The sequence below is a fragment of the Bombina bombina genome, chromosome 2 (genome assembly GCF_027579735.1).
Source record: "Bombina bombina isolate aBomBom1 chromosome 2, aBomBom1.pri, whole genome shotgun sequence".
Taxonomy (NCBI): Eukaryota; Metazoa; Chordata; class Amphibia; order Anura; family Bombinatoridae; genus Bombina; species Bombina bombina.
In genome coordinates this window covers 464827898-464847497 of record NC_069500.1, presented here as the reverse complement: position 1 = coordinate 464847497, position 19600 = coordinate 464827898, and the positions used below count along the sequence as shown (strand labels likewise).

The following is a 19600-nucleotide window of genomic DNA, read 5'->3' as shown; positions in this document are numbered from 1 at the left end:
AAAGGGTGGTCACACCATATATTGGTAAATTAAACACTATAACTTAGTGGGGCATTATTAGGATGTGACCGCTCTTGTGACTCTACCTTGATATGGGTGTACAGATTGTTTTTAACATTGATTTTAATGTTTTATGTTTATACGATTTATATCTCACATGGATATATCTTCTATGGCTTAGAGTTGTTCTATTCAGGAGTGAATTTTAAATTGGAATGATGGTGATGTGGGTTGTTGCACAGCTAGGACTCTTCTTTTTGTCTGACTGTCCTAACACATATTTGAGATTGAAAATGATATAGAGTGGTACTAGCAACCAGATCTTTAAGGCATATCTGCCATATACCACAGAGAGGTGATCACTGAGGGCTTGCACTACTGGATGACTAGTTTTTGTAGCTGTCCCACTGGGTGACAATAGCACCAATTTTTATGCACATTAAGGATATTTATTTAGTGAAATCCTATCATTGTTATTAGATTTTTAAGACACGTTAGCCATATACCACAGAGAGGTAGCTTGATGAGGGCTTTTTTATTAGACTAATTTTGAAATGTCACTGTGATTTATAGTATTACCATGTTTTCATCTATGGTGAAAATAGGCACATATGGATATCAGGTTAATAAATAAGCTACGTCTTCAGTCAGCAGAATGTTTTGAGTCGTGTGGACTAGCAGGGGAGGTTAATTATGCACCGAGATCTAGTTTGTCTAACATTAAGAGGATATTTGGGGGTTTCTGTATCTCTCTATGTTGACAGCAATGGGTGCGAGTTCGGGCCACGCCCACATGGGGCGGTGACAATAGACACAATAACAGTGGATGCTGAGCATTGGCTATTAATGGATGGGTAGTGATTGGCTGATTACTTGACAGCTGGTCCATGCCTACAGGTTGTGACCAAGTAGCACACGCCGTGATCCACATAGGGTTGCGTAGTGCTTTTGCTTTTGGTACAGAGAGGAAGACAGCGATATAAGTAAGAAATGTGTGAAATGGACTCTTTGTATATTTATATTGATGTAAATGTTGTTTGTTGTGTTCTTTGACAGCATCGTCATTAATCACGCCCCTGGGAGGGGTTAACATAAGCCACACTGATGATGACTTAGAAGAGATCATTTTTAACATTATAAGAATAGGGAGACACAATATGTTTGGTAGAGTATGATTAGCTGCCCCTCATACATAATGATGCAATATAAATAAGCAGGTATAGGGGGTAATACCCCCACAGGTTGGTGAATTATAAAACACTTACATATATGATTGGTCATGAGAGAGGGGTGTGTGGCCTTGCTAAGGAGTTGATTGGTTGAACTGATTTTTTGGAAGGCTCTATCTGAGAAGAGGTGCCGACTGTGCTGTGTTTATGTAATTTTCGTTTCATTTTGGTTTACACTCTATTTTGTTTAGATCACCCTGATGCCATGGGATAGATATATTCATGCACTTTAACTAATTGCCAGTCAGCATTTCGAAGCAAGTTAACACTGATATGCATGATTTGTTTACATAATATATATACACACTGTTTTATCTAGCACTTGGTTTTGACACCTGGACAGTCATAATTGGCTTGATTGTGGGGGAGTGGTACAGGCCTATATAAATTTGTCATTTGCATTGATTGTTTGTCAGAAGAAGGGACTGTGTTTTGTCCCGAAATGTCACTTAATTAATAAATAATATTCACTATTTTTGACGGCTGAAGACCAGTGAGTGCTTATTTACTGAATTATATATATATATATATATATATATATATATATATATATATATATATATATATATATATATGTATGTGTGTGTGTGTGTATATAAATATATATATATACACACACATATATATATATATATATATATATATATATATATATATATATATATATATATACTGTATATATATATATACACTGTATATATATATATGAAGAAATGAATCGAAAAAAAAGCGTTTAACCCTTAGTCCAGCACAAACCCATATGCCATAATTAAAGACAACTACTTGGAGGATGGGTGGATATATGAGAGACACAATACAGTCGTCAATTGGTTATAACATGCGTATATTAGTAATCTATCTCAAAATTTAAAACCAATGAAATAGATCGTTAGTGGTGTTAAACTAAGCACACAAGATGTACTTGCAACATAGGGCACCAAAAAACACACACTTAGAACTAAACTGTTACTCTATTACAACAAATTATCCTAGAGCAGAAAATTTATGTTTCAAAACTGGATTTCTTTGCATGCATTCAGGATAGTAAAGGCCTGTGCTTGTGGTATTCAACAAACATTGCAGAAATGTGATACATCCATGTCACAGGCATGTGATACATCCATGTCACAATAGAGATACTTATATAATCCGGGTGAATAAATTAACTCATTAGGTGTCAAAACATTATTTACATATATATAATACATTTAGGTAAATACAAATATGACAGATACCTAAGCTGGTTTGTGAAAGCTCTTAATAAAAAGGCAGTTTTGGAAGGCAAGCACATAAAGACCCATGGATCAAAGACCAATTATAGCAATAAAATCATTTTAATATATGTTAGATAAACCATTGAATATATTACGAAATCTATAATTCACGTAGATATACAAATTGCCACATAGTGTGAATTTAAGTCAATGCTTATCTAAAATATTCATACATTATGTGTGAGTGGGATTATACTTACAAAAAGGGGGCATAATTGAGTTCCTCATTCAATCCCCCCGGTTGTACAGTATCTAAATTAAATATCCACTTACATTCTCAAAAGGGCTTTATCCCAGTCTCCACCTTGTTCACTGGTACTGACTTTCTCAACACCCATGAAATGTAGGTCCTTGACATCACTATTGTGAAAGTCAAGAAAGTGGCGTGCTATGCCACTTGCTTTAATCCTTTTTTTCAAAATATCTCTTCTATGTTCTTTCATTCTCTCCTTAAATTCACGGTAAGTTTTCCCAACATATTGTCTGGGGCAGGAGCATGAAAGAACATAGACCACACCTACACTTTTACATGTGATATATCCCTTAACTTTATGTGGGATACCTCTTATATCCTCAATTTTTCCCCCTCTTAGAAGATGCTTGCACATTTTGCATTTATTACATGGAAAGCATCCATTCTTGGGCTTAGAGCTCTGTAACCAATTCTTAGATTCATTACTAATATAATGACTGTGCACAATTTTATCTTTTAAAGACTGACCCTTCATAACGACATCCACCCATTTGTTGGTGATTTTCCCCTTCTACTTGCAAAAAAAGCACAGTCTATACTCCAGCCAGTGGTGACATATGTGGATTCAATATTACAGCCTATGGTTCACAATATTCCATCGTTTTTACTGGATTCCATAGAGCTGATCAAATTACTACAATCCTGGCTAAACTACTCCCCCGATGATATGCTGGTCACACTGGATGTGACCAGCCTATATACTAAAGTTCCGCACAAACAAGGAATGATGGCTGGCTGCAAACACTTACTGAGAAAACAATATGTTGGTCCCCCAGTTTATGTTATTATGCAGTTATTGCTTGAAGTACAATTATTTTAAATTTGAAAAGGACTTTTTCCTGCAGGTCTCTGGCACAGTGATGGGATCCAATGTGGCCCCATCCTATGCCAATCTATTTATGGCATTTTTCAAGATGGAAGAAACTCACCTTTTCAAGGATGTAAGGGTCAAACTTTTCAAGAGGTATATAGATGATCTCTTTATTATCTGGGGTGACTCTACTGCTAATCTCCTCCTGTAGTTTGAAGAATTGAACAAAGAAGGCACTACCAATGTTGCAATTTAAGAGGCTGGTGCGCAATAACACAGATGAACAGCAGAAGAGGTACCAGTTACTAGATATGAACCAGCACTTTAAGGAGAGAAGTTATGGAGCTATTCAAACCCAGAAGGCCCTAAGGGATACCTAAGGGGACCCAGGACCAAGCTTTGACAAAGACACAGAGGGATAAAAAGGGGGTTGGGTGAACTTTACAACCACATTCACCCCTGAAAGGTTGGAGAAGCATGGGGATATCCTGGCCACTGACAAATCCCTTCCATACCTACACCACGAGTACATGGTTAAGCACGATCAAACTGGGTTGCTTTAGATGTAGTGGCTGCACTACATGTAGGAGCCTTACCCAGAGCCCCAGTTTTGTCCACCCCTGGACCAATAAGAAATTATACATCAGACAATGGGTTACCTGCACTACAACCTACGTGATCTATCTGCTACACTGTCCGTGTGGCAGATTTTATGTGGGTAAGACCCAGGATGATCTGAGGACCCGAATGGCAAATCATCGACCTGCTATTCGCAGTGCCATTAAAAATGGGGAATCTGAGCAACCGGTGGCCAGGCACATTTTGGAGAAGGGTCATGGAGTCTATGACATGAGATATATCATCATCGATCATATCCCTGTTCCCCAGAGGGAAGGCGACAGAGCAAAACGCCTGCTACAAAATCCCAGTGGATTTACAATTTGGATACAATGTATCCAAAGCGACTGAACATGTCCCTGGACTACCAGTGTTTTTTGTAATAGCTTGTTAAATCTGTCTATCTATAATAACTTAAATTTTCCTAAATGCCCAGTAATAGCTCCTAATGTGATTTGCAGATATCTGTGTTAGGTGATACTATATGATTTTGGAGGGTTTGACGAGTTGTAACGTGTAAGATCGCATTTTTGAAAGTTCATGTTGCAATATGTTTTATGTGTAGCAGGTACTATCAAGTTAAGAGCTTATGGAAATAATGTCTAACTGTATAGTTGATTAATTGTATGTATATGACACAGTAGATCGGTGAGTTTAGGCTGTATTCACCTCACCATACCTAGAAGGTCCAGGCTAGACAGGATAATGTAATATTATTGTATGTAGAATTAGACACATGGAAATAATATCATTAATTGCGCATAGATTAGTGATTAGGTTTTGAACTATGTCAAGGTATATATTATGTGGGCCAATAATCTGCTATCACAAAATTTCCAAAACTTTAGACGATGTAGATAGTTTGCCAGGTGATGTATTTTGTATAAGGCTATCTAGCATGACTCTGTTTAATGGATTATGGTATATCGCTAGGCAAGTCCCTGTTTGATATAGCAATGATAATATTTGACAGTTAACACTGCATGCAAGTATTTACATCCTAATGTCCTGTTCTTGTCACATATTGTTTACGTCATATTTACGGTGCACAATATATTTGTGATTGCTTTTAGTAGTTTGTCCTTTCTGGCGCTCTGTAACGGTCTAGCGCATGCGCAGTTGCACCATTGCACCATTCAGACATGTAGGAGCACAGCTGCCTAAGATTACACGGTGGGGGGTTCCGTGTTGTTATTTCTGTTGGTCTGAGGACGGGGAGACCCCGAAAACATTTACCGCTTAATAAAACTAACTTTTAAAACGGAGAACGCCTTCCCATCATTGAAAAAATTATATATATATATTTATACCAAATAAATAATTACTGCATTTTTAACTAAGGTAAAGTATACATTATATGACATACCTTTATAGGGTAATAAAAGAATGAATCAAATGTGAATTATTTGCTAACATTTGAATATATCAAGGGGTTCAACAAACATCTGTAAAAATAGTTTATTTGAAAGCAAGAATGTTCACAGGTGAGTTGCTTAAAACAAAGATTCCCAGTGAAGGGATGAACTTTAAAACAAAGAATATATATATCCTTTAACCAGACAAATTTAAAGGGACAGTATATACCAATTTTCATATAACTGCATGTAATAGACATTACTATAAAGAAGAATATGCTCAGATACTGATATAAAAATCCAGTATACATTTAAAAAAAAACAAAAAACTTAGAAGCTCCCAATTTAGAACTGTTGATGAGGTTAGTCTGGGACACTCACTAAAATGGGCTGAGAAAGCACGAAGAGCAGACACTACATCCTCCCCTGCATGTGAAAAGACCCATTACACAAGCAGGAGTCTGTATACATCAGTATACATTCAAAACTTTGGGGCTTGGTTAGGTGTATGAAAATCAGCATAATGTTATTTAAAATTTGCAAAAATATATTTTTTTTTTATAAAAACACCTCCAGATGAGCTATATAAAGGGATCGTCTACAAAACATTTATGCAAAGAAAAATCTAGTGTACAATGTTCCTTTAAGTATTAAAAACATTAATATTTAACTGGACCAAGAGCAGACTTTATTACCCATTCTCCAGTTTTGCATAACTAATACCGCTATATTAATAAACTTTTTACCTCTGTGATTACCTTGTATCTAAGCCTCATTTGACAGCCCCCTGATCACATGGATATTTATTTATTATTTATTAACTTGCATTTTAGCCAATTAGTGCTGTGTCGTGCACAACTCCAAGAGTGAGTACAATGTTATTTATATGGCCCACATGAACTAGCAGTCCCCTGTTGTGAAAAGCTAATAAAAATGCATGTGATAAAAGGATGTCTGTAGTGGCTTAGAAATAGGCAGAAATTTAGAGGTTTAAATGTTATAAAGTATATTAATATAACAATGTTGCTTGTTCAAAGCTGGGGAATGGGTAGTAAAGGCATTATCTAACTTTTTAAACAATACCAATTTTGGTGTAGACTATCCCTTTAATATTAAGCTTTCTTTTTAACTATCACATTGTGCTAATAACTCATTTCAAGTCTAAGGGGCCAAATTATCATTGTCTGGTGGACATGATACGCTGTAGCGTATCACAGGGCTCGACAAACCCAGGAGCCAGGGAGCCACTGACTCCTAGAATCCTGCCCCTGGCTCATAACCTTTTGGGTTATTCTCCATATATCTATATACAATTACCACTGGCTGCTAAAAGTATGTCTGGCTCCTAAATATTCTTACTGGCTCCTACATTTTAAACACATTTGTCGAGCACTGGCGTATCATGTCCGCCAGACATCACTGAATGACGACAGCACATGCTTTAGGCATTTAACATTGCACAAGCAGTTCTAGTGAACTGCTTGTGTAATACTGCCCTCTGCAGATTCGCAGCCAATCGGCCGCTAGCAGTGGGTGTCAATCAGCCCGATCATATGCGACTGTGCGGATTGATGTCTTCAGCCTCAGAGGCGGCAGACCAGTTAAGGAGCATTGGCCTTAAGACCGCTGCTTCATAACTGCTGTTTGCCTGAAGGCTTGCGTGGAAACATTGGCATCAAGGGCCATTCAGCCCTTGATAAATCAGCCCCTAAATCTGATTAAGATCTTTCTTATCTTCTAGCTGCTACATAAACTGGTTCATAACAGCTACAATGGTCAGCTCAGAAAAACAACCTAAAGACAGAAAAGTAAATATTGCGCTCTCTGTGAACCAAAATGTGATAGTAAAAAATAATATTATTAATCCTAATGTGCTGGGTAAACAAGCAAGTAATAATGATTCAAACAATATTAATCAAAATAAAAATAATAATGTGATAATGATGATAAAAGAGTCAATGTTGTGATAACAGGAATTCCCAATGGAATGCGTAAAAAGAAGTGAAGAATCAATCTGTTCAACAGACTCAAAAAGTGTCACTGTACCGTGTCCTGTAACGGTCTATTGTTGAAGTTCAGTCAAGAAGGGAAGTCTTAGTAGATGTAGGAAGTATGGTAAAAAAAACCTTGTTTCTTTGATGGTGGTGAGAACCGGACATCACTGAAGTACGAATACAAATGCTGATGTAATCACAATTCAATGTCTCCTTTCGTACCGTGCCTGAAGTAAAGTAGATGAAAGCTGGATGACACTACTGGATATAGGAAACTTTGGTTTGGGGAATCCTTGTAAAAGTGAAGCTGAAAAGACAAGAAAAAAGAAAGAGTGCAGCCCATCTGAGAGTAAAAGTTTTTATATTCCGCAATATGCGCAAGGTAAAAATGACACTTACAAGAAGTCAAATAAAATCAAGCCCAATAACAAAAGCTCTGAGTCAGGCAGTAGTCCTAAGGAAACCGGCTCAGAAAAACAGACAAGGCCAACTGTCACTGCTGCTATGAAACTACATCTCCCAGCGAGCACTGTTCCATAACAGTTATAGCTTAAACATAACATGCATGTGGTTTATTAGCTAGTGCTAAGCATAGTAGATATTACATTATTGGGGACTGTTCTAAAAAATCATCCACATAACATAATTTGTTGTATCTATCCCCAAATAGCATTAAACTAATAGGCCTGACTAAAATATCTTGGTTACTACTCACCATGGCTTTGTTTTTTCTCCTGTATCTGCAGCTCTCTTCAAAGCCATTCTCTTATTTTAACCTCTTACAGGAGCTGGATGGTGACTCTCTGATGCTTCATATTGAGTGCCACTATCTTGAAGTTTAGTCATTCTTGCACTCAGTGCAGTCACAATAAGTGAAATTATTGGCTCTTTGACAGCTGCGCTTCAGGTTAGAATGTGCAATACAGATCATGAGCATTACACTTTTGCAAAAGCTACATTGCTCTAAATTGTTCCTGAGCACTTTTTCTATTTACTTTATATATTTTATATAACTCTTATAAAAAAAATACGTAAAAATCTATTATTATTATTATTATCAGTTATTTATAGAGCGCCAACAGGTTCCACAGCGCAAAATATCTATAGCTCCTCCTCTCTTTGCTGCATGCTGATGTGAAGTCTGGTAATGGTACATACTAGTATACAAATCCTGATGCTAAGGAAACAGTAGAAAGAGATGTGTGTGTATATATGTGTATGTGCCTGTGTTTGTATAAGTTCCTGAGACTGCAGATTTTCTGTTGTTGTTGTTCTGCAACTGATTCCAACATCCACGTTGTTCATTTTTCAGGGAAGTTGCAGAATTCAACTATTTTGTTAGTCTATATAATACATATCTATGTGTGTGTGCACGTGTATTATGCGCACAATGTGACAGAAACGTATCCAAAATATAAAACAAACAAAAGGAGTTTAAAAGAGATGTATCAAAGCTGTTTACTATCACAATCTGTAGTGTGCTTAAAGAAATATATATTTTCTCTAATATGTACACTGGAATTTACTTTGATATTATGTGCAACATCATTATTCATTTAACTGAATAACAATTTTTTTTCTTTCCTATTTTCTCTCCACATCCCTCATCCTGTGTGTCCAGTCCTGGTTGAAGACTAATGTTTCACTTGTCCTGCGTGTAATATCACTCCTGAAGCAACAAGGCACCTACAGATAGTGTAACAGCATGGCTATCTCATCTCGCCTAGCACTGTGGGAACAGAAGGAAAGTTTACTCCATGTGCATGAACACTGCCCATCTAGCACACACCTGCATGCAGGCCTAACCATTCAGGGAATAGGACGGACCTAGATCCTCCTATAAACTCCAATATATATATATATATATAAGGGCTTTGTTACAAAAAATATTTAATGAAACAAGATCAGTAAAATATAAATGTTATTGCTCATGTTTCATGAATTTGCAATGCAATAGCTTGTCCTGTTTCTAACATTTACACAAATAATTTTGTCTAAATGACACTTGCATTTTTAATCACACCATAAATTACCATGGGGGGGGGGGTGCATGAAGTCTGTGGAATTGGGTAAATATATTTATGCAAAAACAAAACAAAATATCCATATATTTATAAGTCAGTTTTATCTTATATAGAAGTCAGAAGTAAAGCAATGCAATTCATTGATCAGAAGTAAATTTAAAAATTTGATTATGTTAATTGAATTTCTAAGAACACTGTGTTTCACTATTATTTATAACTTTATAAGTATCAGAACCTTAGAGGCTATTTTGAATATCGGAAACCTCATAAAAATGTAATTATTTTAGCAGTAACCCTTTTATAAACGTTTATGGAAGGTATATTGATTTTAATGACATAAATTTGACAAAACCAATAAATGCCCTAATATTAAGGTGAAATAATTATTATTATAACAATAATAAAACATGTTTTTATATATACTGTATATATATATATATGTATATATATATATATATATATATATATATATATATATATATATATATATATATATATATATAAACTCATAATGATTACAAGGACAATATACTAGTCAATTTTGTAGCAAAATAACTTTATTTGCATGAGACGTTTAAACAGATAAACCTTTATCAATACTGAAAGCTGCTGTATTTATAGTGTGTGGTGATAAAAGGAACAATCAGATAAAATATACATTAAGTATTCATTCTGCATACACTAAAGAATAAGGTTTTATAGATATGTCTGTCAATAGCTGACATGTTGGGCCTGCTATTGATTGTTCTTGGAATAAAAGAGATTTCATCACACAAAATAAAGTAAATGGAATACCTGGCAAAAAAAACTGTCTCTAAGTAATTGTTCATTACTTAATAACAAAGCAATTAACCTACATATGCTTTCTGTTTACCATAAATACCATCAATTTCATCCACTCATATAATATGCACGCAACCTTTTTTCTCAGCATTCATGGCTTCAATATCAAATGGAAAAATGCATCTAGGTTTGGTAAATGTTACTTTTATCCCCCAATGATTTAATCAATGGCTTATTGCATAAATGTATGTTTGTGAAACCAGTATTATATATTACAGCTTAAGCAGCAGATCAGTACAATTTCATTGGTATTGAGAAAAAACGTATGTCCATAAAATTATTTATAAAGGAACATGGAAACATTTTTTTACTTTTGTGATTCTGATTGAGCATACAATTTTAAACAGCCTTCCAGTGATTGGTGGCTGGACATATCTTTCTTGTCATTAGCTCACCAAATGTGTTCAGCTTGCTCCTGGTAGTGCATTGCTGCTCCTTCAACAATAGATACCAAGAGAGTGAAGTACATTTGATAATAAAATGTTTATTGAAAATGTGTTTAAAATTGTATTCTCTATGAATCATAAAAGAAAAGAAACTAGGCTTCATGTCCCTTTAAAATAACCAGTGAAACATGGATTAATTTGTGGCCCAGTAATACCTGAGACTTTCTAATGCAAACATTACAAGTTCTAAATCCGTAGAGCACATAGACTTTGCATTACTGATCTCTTAGTAAGTGATTAACCCCCCACAAATGGTGTTTAATACACAGGTAAAAGTCCTTTGTTTAGCCCCTTTGTACAACATAGAGGTTGATCACAATCTTGCTGTTTTTGGTAAATAAGTATTTCTCAACTGTGACCAGTATTGTTTGTGTCATCACAAACCGAAAATCTTTCTGCCACCAATATCCATGGAGTTGAAAGTGTTTATCTTCTGAAAATATCACACAATCTTGTTATCTTGGTGTTTAATCTCAAATATGGATGATTAAGGTCAAAGAAAATCTTGATCTTGGTGTTTAGTGATTACATCACAGGTTGAAGTGCCTATACGGTTATTGATCCCTTTAAAAAGTGTGTAGTGATCCTAATAGGTAACCATAGAGTTATGTGCCTATGTCTTTCTAAGGGAGTCGAAAGGGACATTACTGATATAGGGTCAGATTACAAGGGGCACACTAAATTTATTGCGCTTGATATGGCAATATTGCGCTTGTCTTAATTTGTGTGCATATTACAAGCATTTGCCTAAATGCAAAAAAAAAAATAGTACTTTTTTTTAATGTGAAGAACATTGGAATGTAAAAATGCATGTCCCGCTTTGGGTTTCAATCTGTAGGTCTAGCACACATGAAGAATTAGTTATGCTAAGGTGTGTTATGTAAATATTAAATATAAAATATTGTAAAAAAAATAATAATTATAGTTACTGTAAACAATACTTTTATATTCTTTTATAAGTCTTTTAGTCATTATCATGCCCTTTTAACTCTGGAGTTCAAGTGAAAATTATATAAATATCTTACATAAAAAATGGCTGTGACTTCTCCTGTTTGCAGTAATGGGCTTGTAAATCTTTCTCACACTGTAAAAAAGTGTTTGGTGAAATGGCACCATTTCTACCATTGAAACCAATGAGCCGATTAATTCCTCCAAAACTGTGTTTTTTACAATAAAAAAAAAAAAACAATTTCATAGTATAATACATATTAATAACACATCATGCAAACATGTGCTGTATACCCATAATGCCCCAGCTAAATGGATTAAACATAAACATTGCAAATTAGCTTTTCCCTTTGGTTAATATATCCAGGCTTAATATTCAGTTTGCACTTGTCATTGAAAGTACAGGGTACATTACAAGTCACAAGTTAATGCAAGTAAACTTGCAATATTTTTTTAATGCCTGATTTGTAAAACAGGTTCTAAAGGTAACAAAACTGTGATCGCATTTGCATTACTCTTGATAACGATTGCTCTTCACTTATAATCATATAGGCCTTAGTTGTTTTTTTATTAGAAATTGTCAGATTTATGACATATATAACCATATAGCGTTCTTTACGGGAGGTAAGAATTTTGAGTTTCATGGCTATTAACGGCAGAAGCAAATTGGGAATTTAATCACTGGGAAAATGCATTTACAGGCCAAAGTTCATAAATTGTTATCTGCTGAAAACAAGAGCAATATTTTGATCAACCACTAAGCAAAAAGACAAATGATTTAATATGCTTATATATTGGTCCATATTGTCTTCCTTCTATGTGAACCAATATCAATCACATGTATAGATAATTTATTATTATTATTTTTAATCTAAAAGCATATATGCGACTATAATTAATACCACAAAGCATCCTATGTTACAGACAGTCCTTTACAAGGAAGCTCATTTGTTCTTCAAGAATCTGATAGCAGAACTTTACATATGTCTAACTTATTACTTGATTGTGCATAAACAGATCAGGGAAGAAGATAGAGCACCAGCACCTACTTCTCCACCTCCATTGCTCTCAGTCATTCCTGGGGGCTTCATTAAACAGCTGGTCCGGGAAACTGAGAAGGAAGCAAAGTTGAAAGAAAAAGAGTTGAAGGAAAAACCACCTGTAAGTATAATACAATATTTTGAATCCATTATTAAGGATGGAACCTTAGCAAATTCAAATTTAAAGTATCCATTTATTTGAGGTTTTAGCGCTGTAAAAATCATGAAATAGATAGGAAAATTAAGCTAATTATGTAAATGCCCATCAGTGCGGATCATTATTGTCTAATTTATCATCATTCACCTGAAAATAATTTGAATTGATGAAAATAAATGTATGTGCAAGAACAATTATTTGTTATCATTTTTTTTATTATTATGTTTAATGTACCCAGTACTATGGATTCTCAAATAACAATATAAATATAAAAAAATGATTATGATTTTGGATTAAGGGATTTTTATAATAGCTTTGCTATAATAATTATAAATGTAAAGATTATTATTTCTTTCATGTAATTAGCAAGAGTCCATGAGCTAGTGACGTATGGGATATACATTCCTACCAGGAGGGGCAAAGTTTCCCAAACCTTAAAATGCCTATAAATACACCCCTCACCACACCCACAATTCAGTTTTACAAACTTTGCCTCCCATGGAGGTGGTGAAGTAAGTTTGTGCTAGATTCTACGTTGATATGCGCTTCGCAGCAGGCTGAAGCCCGGTTTTCCTCTCAGAGTGCAGTGAATGTCAGAGGGATGTGAAGAGGGTATTGCCTATTTGAATACAATGGTCTTCCTCTAGGGGATCTATTTCATAGGTTCTCTGTTATCGGTCGTAGAGATTTCTTCTCCTACCTCCCTTTTCAGATCGACGATATACTCTTATATACCATTACCTCTACTGATTCTCGTTTCAGTACTGGTTTGGCTATCTACTATATGTAGATGAGTGTCTTAGGGTAAGTAAGTCTTATTTCTATTTATGACACTCAAAGCTATGGTGGGCACTTTATATGTAAAGTTCTAAATATATGTCTTTAAACTTATATTTGCCATGATTCAGGATACTCAGTATTCCTTCATTCAGACTGTCAGTTTCATTTTGGGAAAATGCATATAAATTTCATTTTTCTTACCTTCAATTTTCAATTGACTTTTTTTTTTAAATTGCAGGCTGTTAGGCTCGCGGGTGCAGAAAATGCTTCTATTTATTGCGTCGTTTTTTCGTAATTGCGTCATTTTTTACGTATGTGTATTGCGGACGTTTTTTTGGCACCAAAAAATACGGGCGTCATTCTTGGCGCCAAAATATGTGGGCATCATTATTTCAGTCTCACGTTTCAGTTGCTTCTGGTTTTCTAGAAGCTTGTTTCATTTTGCATTTTTTCCCATTCCTGAAACTGCCATTTAAGGAATTTGATAATTTTGCTTTATATGTTGTTTTATCTTTTACATATTGCAAGATGTCACTACCTGACACTGGATAAAAATCTACTTCTGGAAAAGCGCTGCCTGATGTCGGTTCTACCAAAGCTAAGTGCATTTGTTGTAAACTTTTGGTAACTGTTCCTCCGGCTGTTGTTTGTGATAGTTGTCATGATAAGCTATCAAAAGCAGATAGTATTTCCATTAGTAATAATCCATTACCTGTTATTGTTCCTTCAACATCTAATGTTCAGGATGTTCCTGTTAATGTTAAAGAATTTGTTTCTAAATCTATTCGGAAGGCTCTGTCTCTGGCTCTGTTATTCCTCCTTCTACTGAACGTAAGAGGTCTTTTAAAACTTCACATATTTCAGATGAATTTTTAAATGACCACCATCATTCTGACTTATCTATTTCTGATGTGGATCTATCTGATTCAGAAGATTCTACCTCAGATATTGACACTGATAAATCTTCATATTTATTTAAGATGGAGTTTATTCGCTCTTTACTTAAGGAAGTGTTGATTGCTTTAGATATGGAGGAGTCTAGTCCTCTTGATATTAAAACTACTAAGTGTTTAAATGCAGTTTTTAAACCTCCTGTGGTTATTCCAGAAGTTTTTCCAGTTCCTGATGCTATTTCAGAAGTAATTTCTAGGGAATGGAATAGTCTGGGTACTTCATTTACTCCTTCTCCAAGGTTTAAGAAATTGTACTCTTTGCCATCTGATAGATTAAAGTTTTGGGATAAAATCCCCAAAGTTGATGGGGCTATTTCTACTCTTGCTAAATGTACTACTATTCCTACGGCAGATAGTACTTTGTTTAAAGATCCTTTAGATAGGAAGCTTGAATCCTTTCTAAGGAAGGCTTATTTATGTTCAGGTAATCTTCTGAGACCTGCTATTTCTTTGGCTGATGTTGCTGCAACTTCAACTTTCTGGTTGGAGGCTTTAGCGCAACAAGTGTCAGACCATAATGCTTATAGCATTGTTAAACTTCTTCAACATGCTAATAACTTCATTTGTGATGCCATTTTCGATATCATTAGAATTGATGTCAGGTATATGTCTTTAGCTATTTTAGCTTGAAGAGCTTTATGGCTTAAGTCTTGGAATGCAGATATGACTTCTAAGTCAGCATTGCTTTCTCTTTCTTTCCAAGGTAATAAATTATTTGGTTCTCAGTTAGACTCAATAATTTCAACGATTACTGGGGGGAAGGGAGCCTTTTTACCTCAGGATAAAAAATCTAAAGGTAAATATAGGGCTGCTAATCGTTTTCGTTCCTTTTGTCAGAAACCTTCTCCAGTCTGGAATAAATCCAAGCCTTTCAGAAAGTCAAAACCAGCTCCCAAATCCGTATGAAGGTGCGGCCCTCATTCCAGCTCAGCTGGTAGGGGACAGGTTATGATTTTTCAAAGATGTTTGGATCGATTCGATTCAAAGTCTTTGGATTCAGAACATTGTTTCACAAGGGTACACAATAGGTTTCAGGGTAAGACCGCCTGTGAGAAGATTCTTTCTTTCACGCATTCCAGTAAACCCAGTGAAAGCTCAAGCGTTTCTGAAATGTGTTTCAGATCTGGAGTCAGCTGGGGTAATTATGCCAGTTCCAGTTCTGGAACGGGGCCTGGGGTTTTACTCAAATCTGTTCATTGTACCAAAGAAGGAGAATTCCTTCAGACCAGTTCTGGATCTAAAAATATTGAATCGTTATGTAAGGATACCAACATTCAAGATGCAAGGGCATTATATGTCCACAATAGACTTACAGGATGCATATCTCCATATTCCAATTCATCCGGATCACTATCAGTTTCTGAGATTCTCTTTTCTAGACAAGCATTACCAGTTTGTTGCTCTTCCTTTTGGCCTAGCTACAGCTCCAAGGATCTTTTCGAAGGTTCTCGGTGCCCTTCTCTCTGTAATCAGGGAGCAGGGTATTGCTGTATTTCCTTATTTGGATGATATCTTGGTACTTGCTCAGTCTTTACATTCTGCAGAATCTCACACAAATCAATTTGTGTTGTTTCTTCAAAGACATGGTTGGAGGATCAATTTACCAAAGAGTTCCTTGATTCCTCAGACAAGGGTAACCTTTTTAAGTTTCCAAATAGATTCAGTGTGCATGACTTTGTCTCTTACAGAAAAGAGACGTCTGAAATTGGTTTCAGCTTGTCGAAACCTTCAGTCTCAATCTTTCCCTTCGGTAGCTTTTTGCATGGAAATTTTAGGTCTCATGACTGCTGCATCGGACGCAATCCCTTTTGCTCGTTTTCACATGAGACCTCTCCAGCTTTGTATGCTGAACCAATGGTGCAGGGATTATACAAATATATCACAATTAATATCCTTGAATCCCAATGTTCGTTCTTCTCTGATTTGGTGGTTGGATCACCATCGTTTAGTTCAAGGAGCCTCTTTTGTTCGTCCAACCTGGACTGTGATCTCAACAGATGCGAGTCTTTCCAGTTGGGAAGCTGTATGGGGATCTCTGACAGCGCAGGGGGTTTGGGAATCTCAGGAGGCGAGATTACCAATCAATATTTTGGAACTCCGTGAGATTTTCAGAGCTCTTCAGTTCTGGCCTCTTCTGAAGAGAGAATCGTTTATTTGTTTTCAGACAGACAATGTCACAACAGTGGCATATGTCAATTATCAAGGGGGGACTCACAGTCCACAGGCTATGAAAGAAGTATCTTGGATACTTGTATGGGCGGAATCCAGCTCCTGTCTAATTTCTGCGGTTCACATCCAGGGTATAGACAATTGGGAAGCGCATTATCTCAGTCGCCAGATGTTACATCCGGGCGAATGGTCTCTTCACCCAGAGGTATTTCTTCAGATTGTTCAAATCTGGGGGCTTCCAGAAATAGATCTGATGGCCTCTCATCTAAACAAGAAACTTCCCAGGTATCTGTCCAGATCCAGGGATCCTCAGGCGGAAGCGGTGGACGCGTTGTCACTTCCTTGGAATTATCAACCTGCTTATATCTTTCCACCTCTAGTTCTTCTTCCAAGAGTGATTTCCAAAATCCTAATGGAGCGTTCGTTTGTACTGCTGGTGGCTCCAGCATGGCCGCACAGGTTTTGGTATGCGGATCTCGTTCAGATGGCAAGTTGCCAACCTTGGACACTTCCGTTAAGGCTAGACCTTCTATCTCAAGGCCCATTTTTCCATCAGGATCTCAAATCATTAAATTTGAAGGTATGGAGATTGAACGCTTAATACTTAGTCATAGAGGTTTCTCTGATTCAGTGATTAATACTATGTTACAGGCTCGTAAATCTGTGTCTAGGAAGATCTATTACCGAGTCTGGAAGACTTACATTTCTTGGTGTTCTTCACATAAATTTTCTTGCCATTCTTTTAGAATTCCTAGAATTTTACAATTTCTTCAAGATGGTTTGGATAAGGGTTTGTCTGCAAGTTCCTTGAAAGGTCAAATCTCTGCTCTTTCGGTTCTTTTTCACAGAAAGATTGCTAATCATCCTGATATTCATTGTTTTGTACAGGCTTTGGTTCGAATCAAGCCTGTCATTAAGTCAATTTCTCAATTTGGTTCTGAGGGCTTTACAGGCTCCTCCGTTTTGAACCTATGCCTTCTCTGGATATTAAATTACTTTCCTGGAAAGTTTTGTTCCTTTTGGTCATCTCTTCTGCTAGAAGAGTTTCTGAATTATCTGCTCTTTCTTGTGAATCTCCTTTTCTGATTTTTCATCAGGATAAGGCTGTGTTGCGGACTTCATTTAAATTTTTACCTAAAGTTGTGAATTCTAACATTAGTAGAGAAATTGTTGTCCCTTCATTGTGTCCTAATCCTAAGAATTCTCTGGAGAGATCTTTACATTCTTTGGATGTAGTTAGAGCTTTGAAATATTATGTTGAAGCTACTAAAGATTTCAGAAAGACTTCTAGTCTATTTGTTATATTTTCTGGTTCTAGGAAAGGTCAGAAGGCATCTGCCATTTCTTTGGCGTCTTGGTTAAAGTCTTTCATTCATCATGATTATGTGGAGCAGCACTGGTGGGTGGGCCTCATGGACTCTTGCTAATTACATGAAAGAAAACATAATTTATGTAAGAACTTACCTGATAAATTCATTTCTTTCATATTAGCAAGAGTCCATGAGGCCCACCCTTTTTGTGGTGGTTATGATTTCTCCAACATAGGTGTGTCCGGTCCACGGGGTCATCCTCACTTGTGGGATATTCTCTTCCCCAACAGGAAATGGCAAAGAGCCCAGCAAAGCTGGTCACATGATCCCTCCTAGGCTCCGCCTTCCCCAGTCATTCTCTTTGCCGTTGTACAGGCAACATCTCCACGGAGATGGCTTAGAGTTTTTTGGTGTTTACCTGTAGTTTTTATTATTCAATCAAGAGTTTGTTATTTTAAAATAGTGCTGGTATGTACTATTTACTCTGAAACAGAAAGGTGATGAAGATTTCTGTTTGTAAGAGGAAAATGATTTTAGCAACCGTTACTAAAATCGATGGCTGTTTCCACACAGGACTGTTGAGAGGAATTAACTTCAGTTGGGGGAAACAGTGAGCAGACTTTTGCTGCTTGAGGTATGACACATTTCTAACAAGACGATGTAATGCTGGAAGCTGTCATTTTCCCTATGGGATCCGGTAAGCCATTTTTATTACATAAGAAAAAAAGGGCTTCACAAGGGCTTTTAAGACTGTAGACATTTTCTGGGCTAAAACGATTGATATATAAACATATTTTATATATAAATGGGGGTGTATGAGAGAATGGAAAATATTGCTGATAATCTAGATTCTGGTGCCACCCTTAACCAGTAATGAAATTAAATTTATACAGGGAGATATAGTATCAGACCATATATTAAAGGTCTGATAAAGTAAGGGAAATGAAGGCACACAGAGAATTTATTTCATACCAAAAATAAATTTATTAATTATAATCCCTTGTCACATTTCGTGAAAAACTCTGCATTTGACTCAGACCAACACAAAATAAGGTAAACACCATATATATACAACACCTTAAATCTAAAGTGACAATGCCTGCAGGATATCTATAAAGCATACGTATGCTGCTAAGTCAGATAATATCTAAAACACACATTAATCAGGTTGCTAGAATGTATATAGACCTAAAATAGAACAATTGTGCACATGTCCTAATATTAGTTATAACATGTCTAAAGCAGTGTGTCAAAACATAACATAGTGGAAAAAGTAAAATAAACCGCTGAGAAAAGTCTCTCTCAGAAGCTAGGAGGAAACACAGTTAGATCCTGCACTCGGTCCAGGAAAATGCAAAGTGAAAATACAGTCCTTTATGCAAAAGGTAAAGTAAAC

At 36.0% G+C, this 19600-nt stretch overlaps 1 protein-coding gene across 1 annotated transcript in view; it reads left to right on the top strand.

Annotated features, from left to right (window-relative positions):
- Positions 1-19600, top strand: part of MYO18B (myosin XVIIIB) — a 1229288-nt gene that overhangs the window by 54124 nt on the left and 1155564 nt on the right. The window contains exons 2-3 of the mRNA XM_053702090.1: positions 9156-9278; positions 12813-12956. Of these exons, the coding sequence (XP_053558065.1) occupies positions 9240-9278; positions 12813-12956 (183 nt within the window). The 5' untranslated portion in view covers positions 9156-9239. The remainder of the gene's footprint in view (positions 1-9155; positions 9279-12812; positions 12957-19600) is intronic.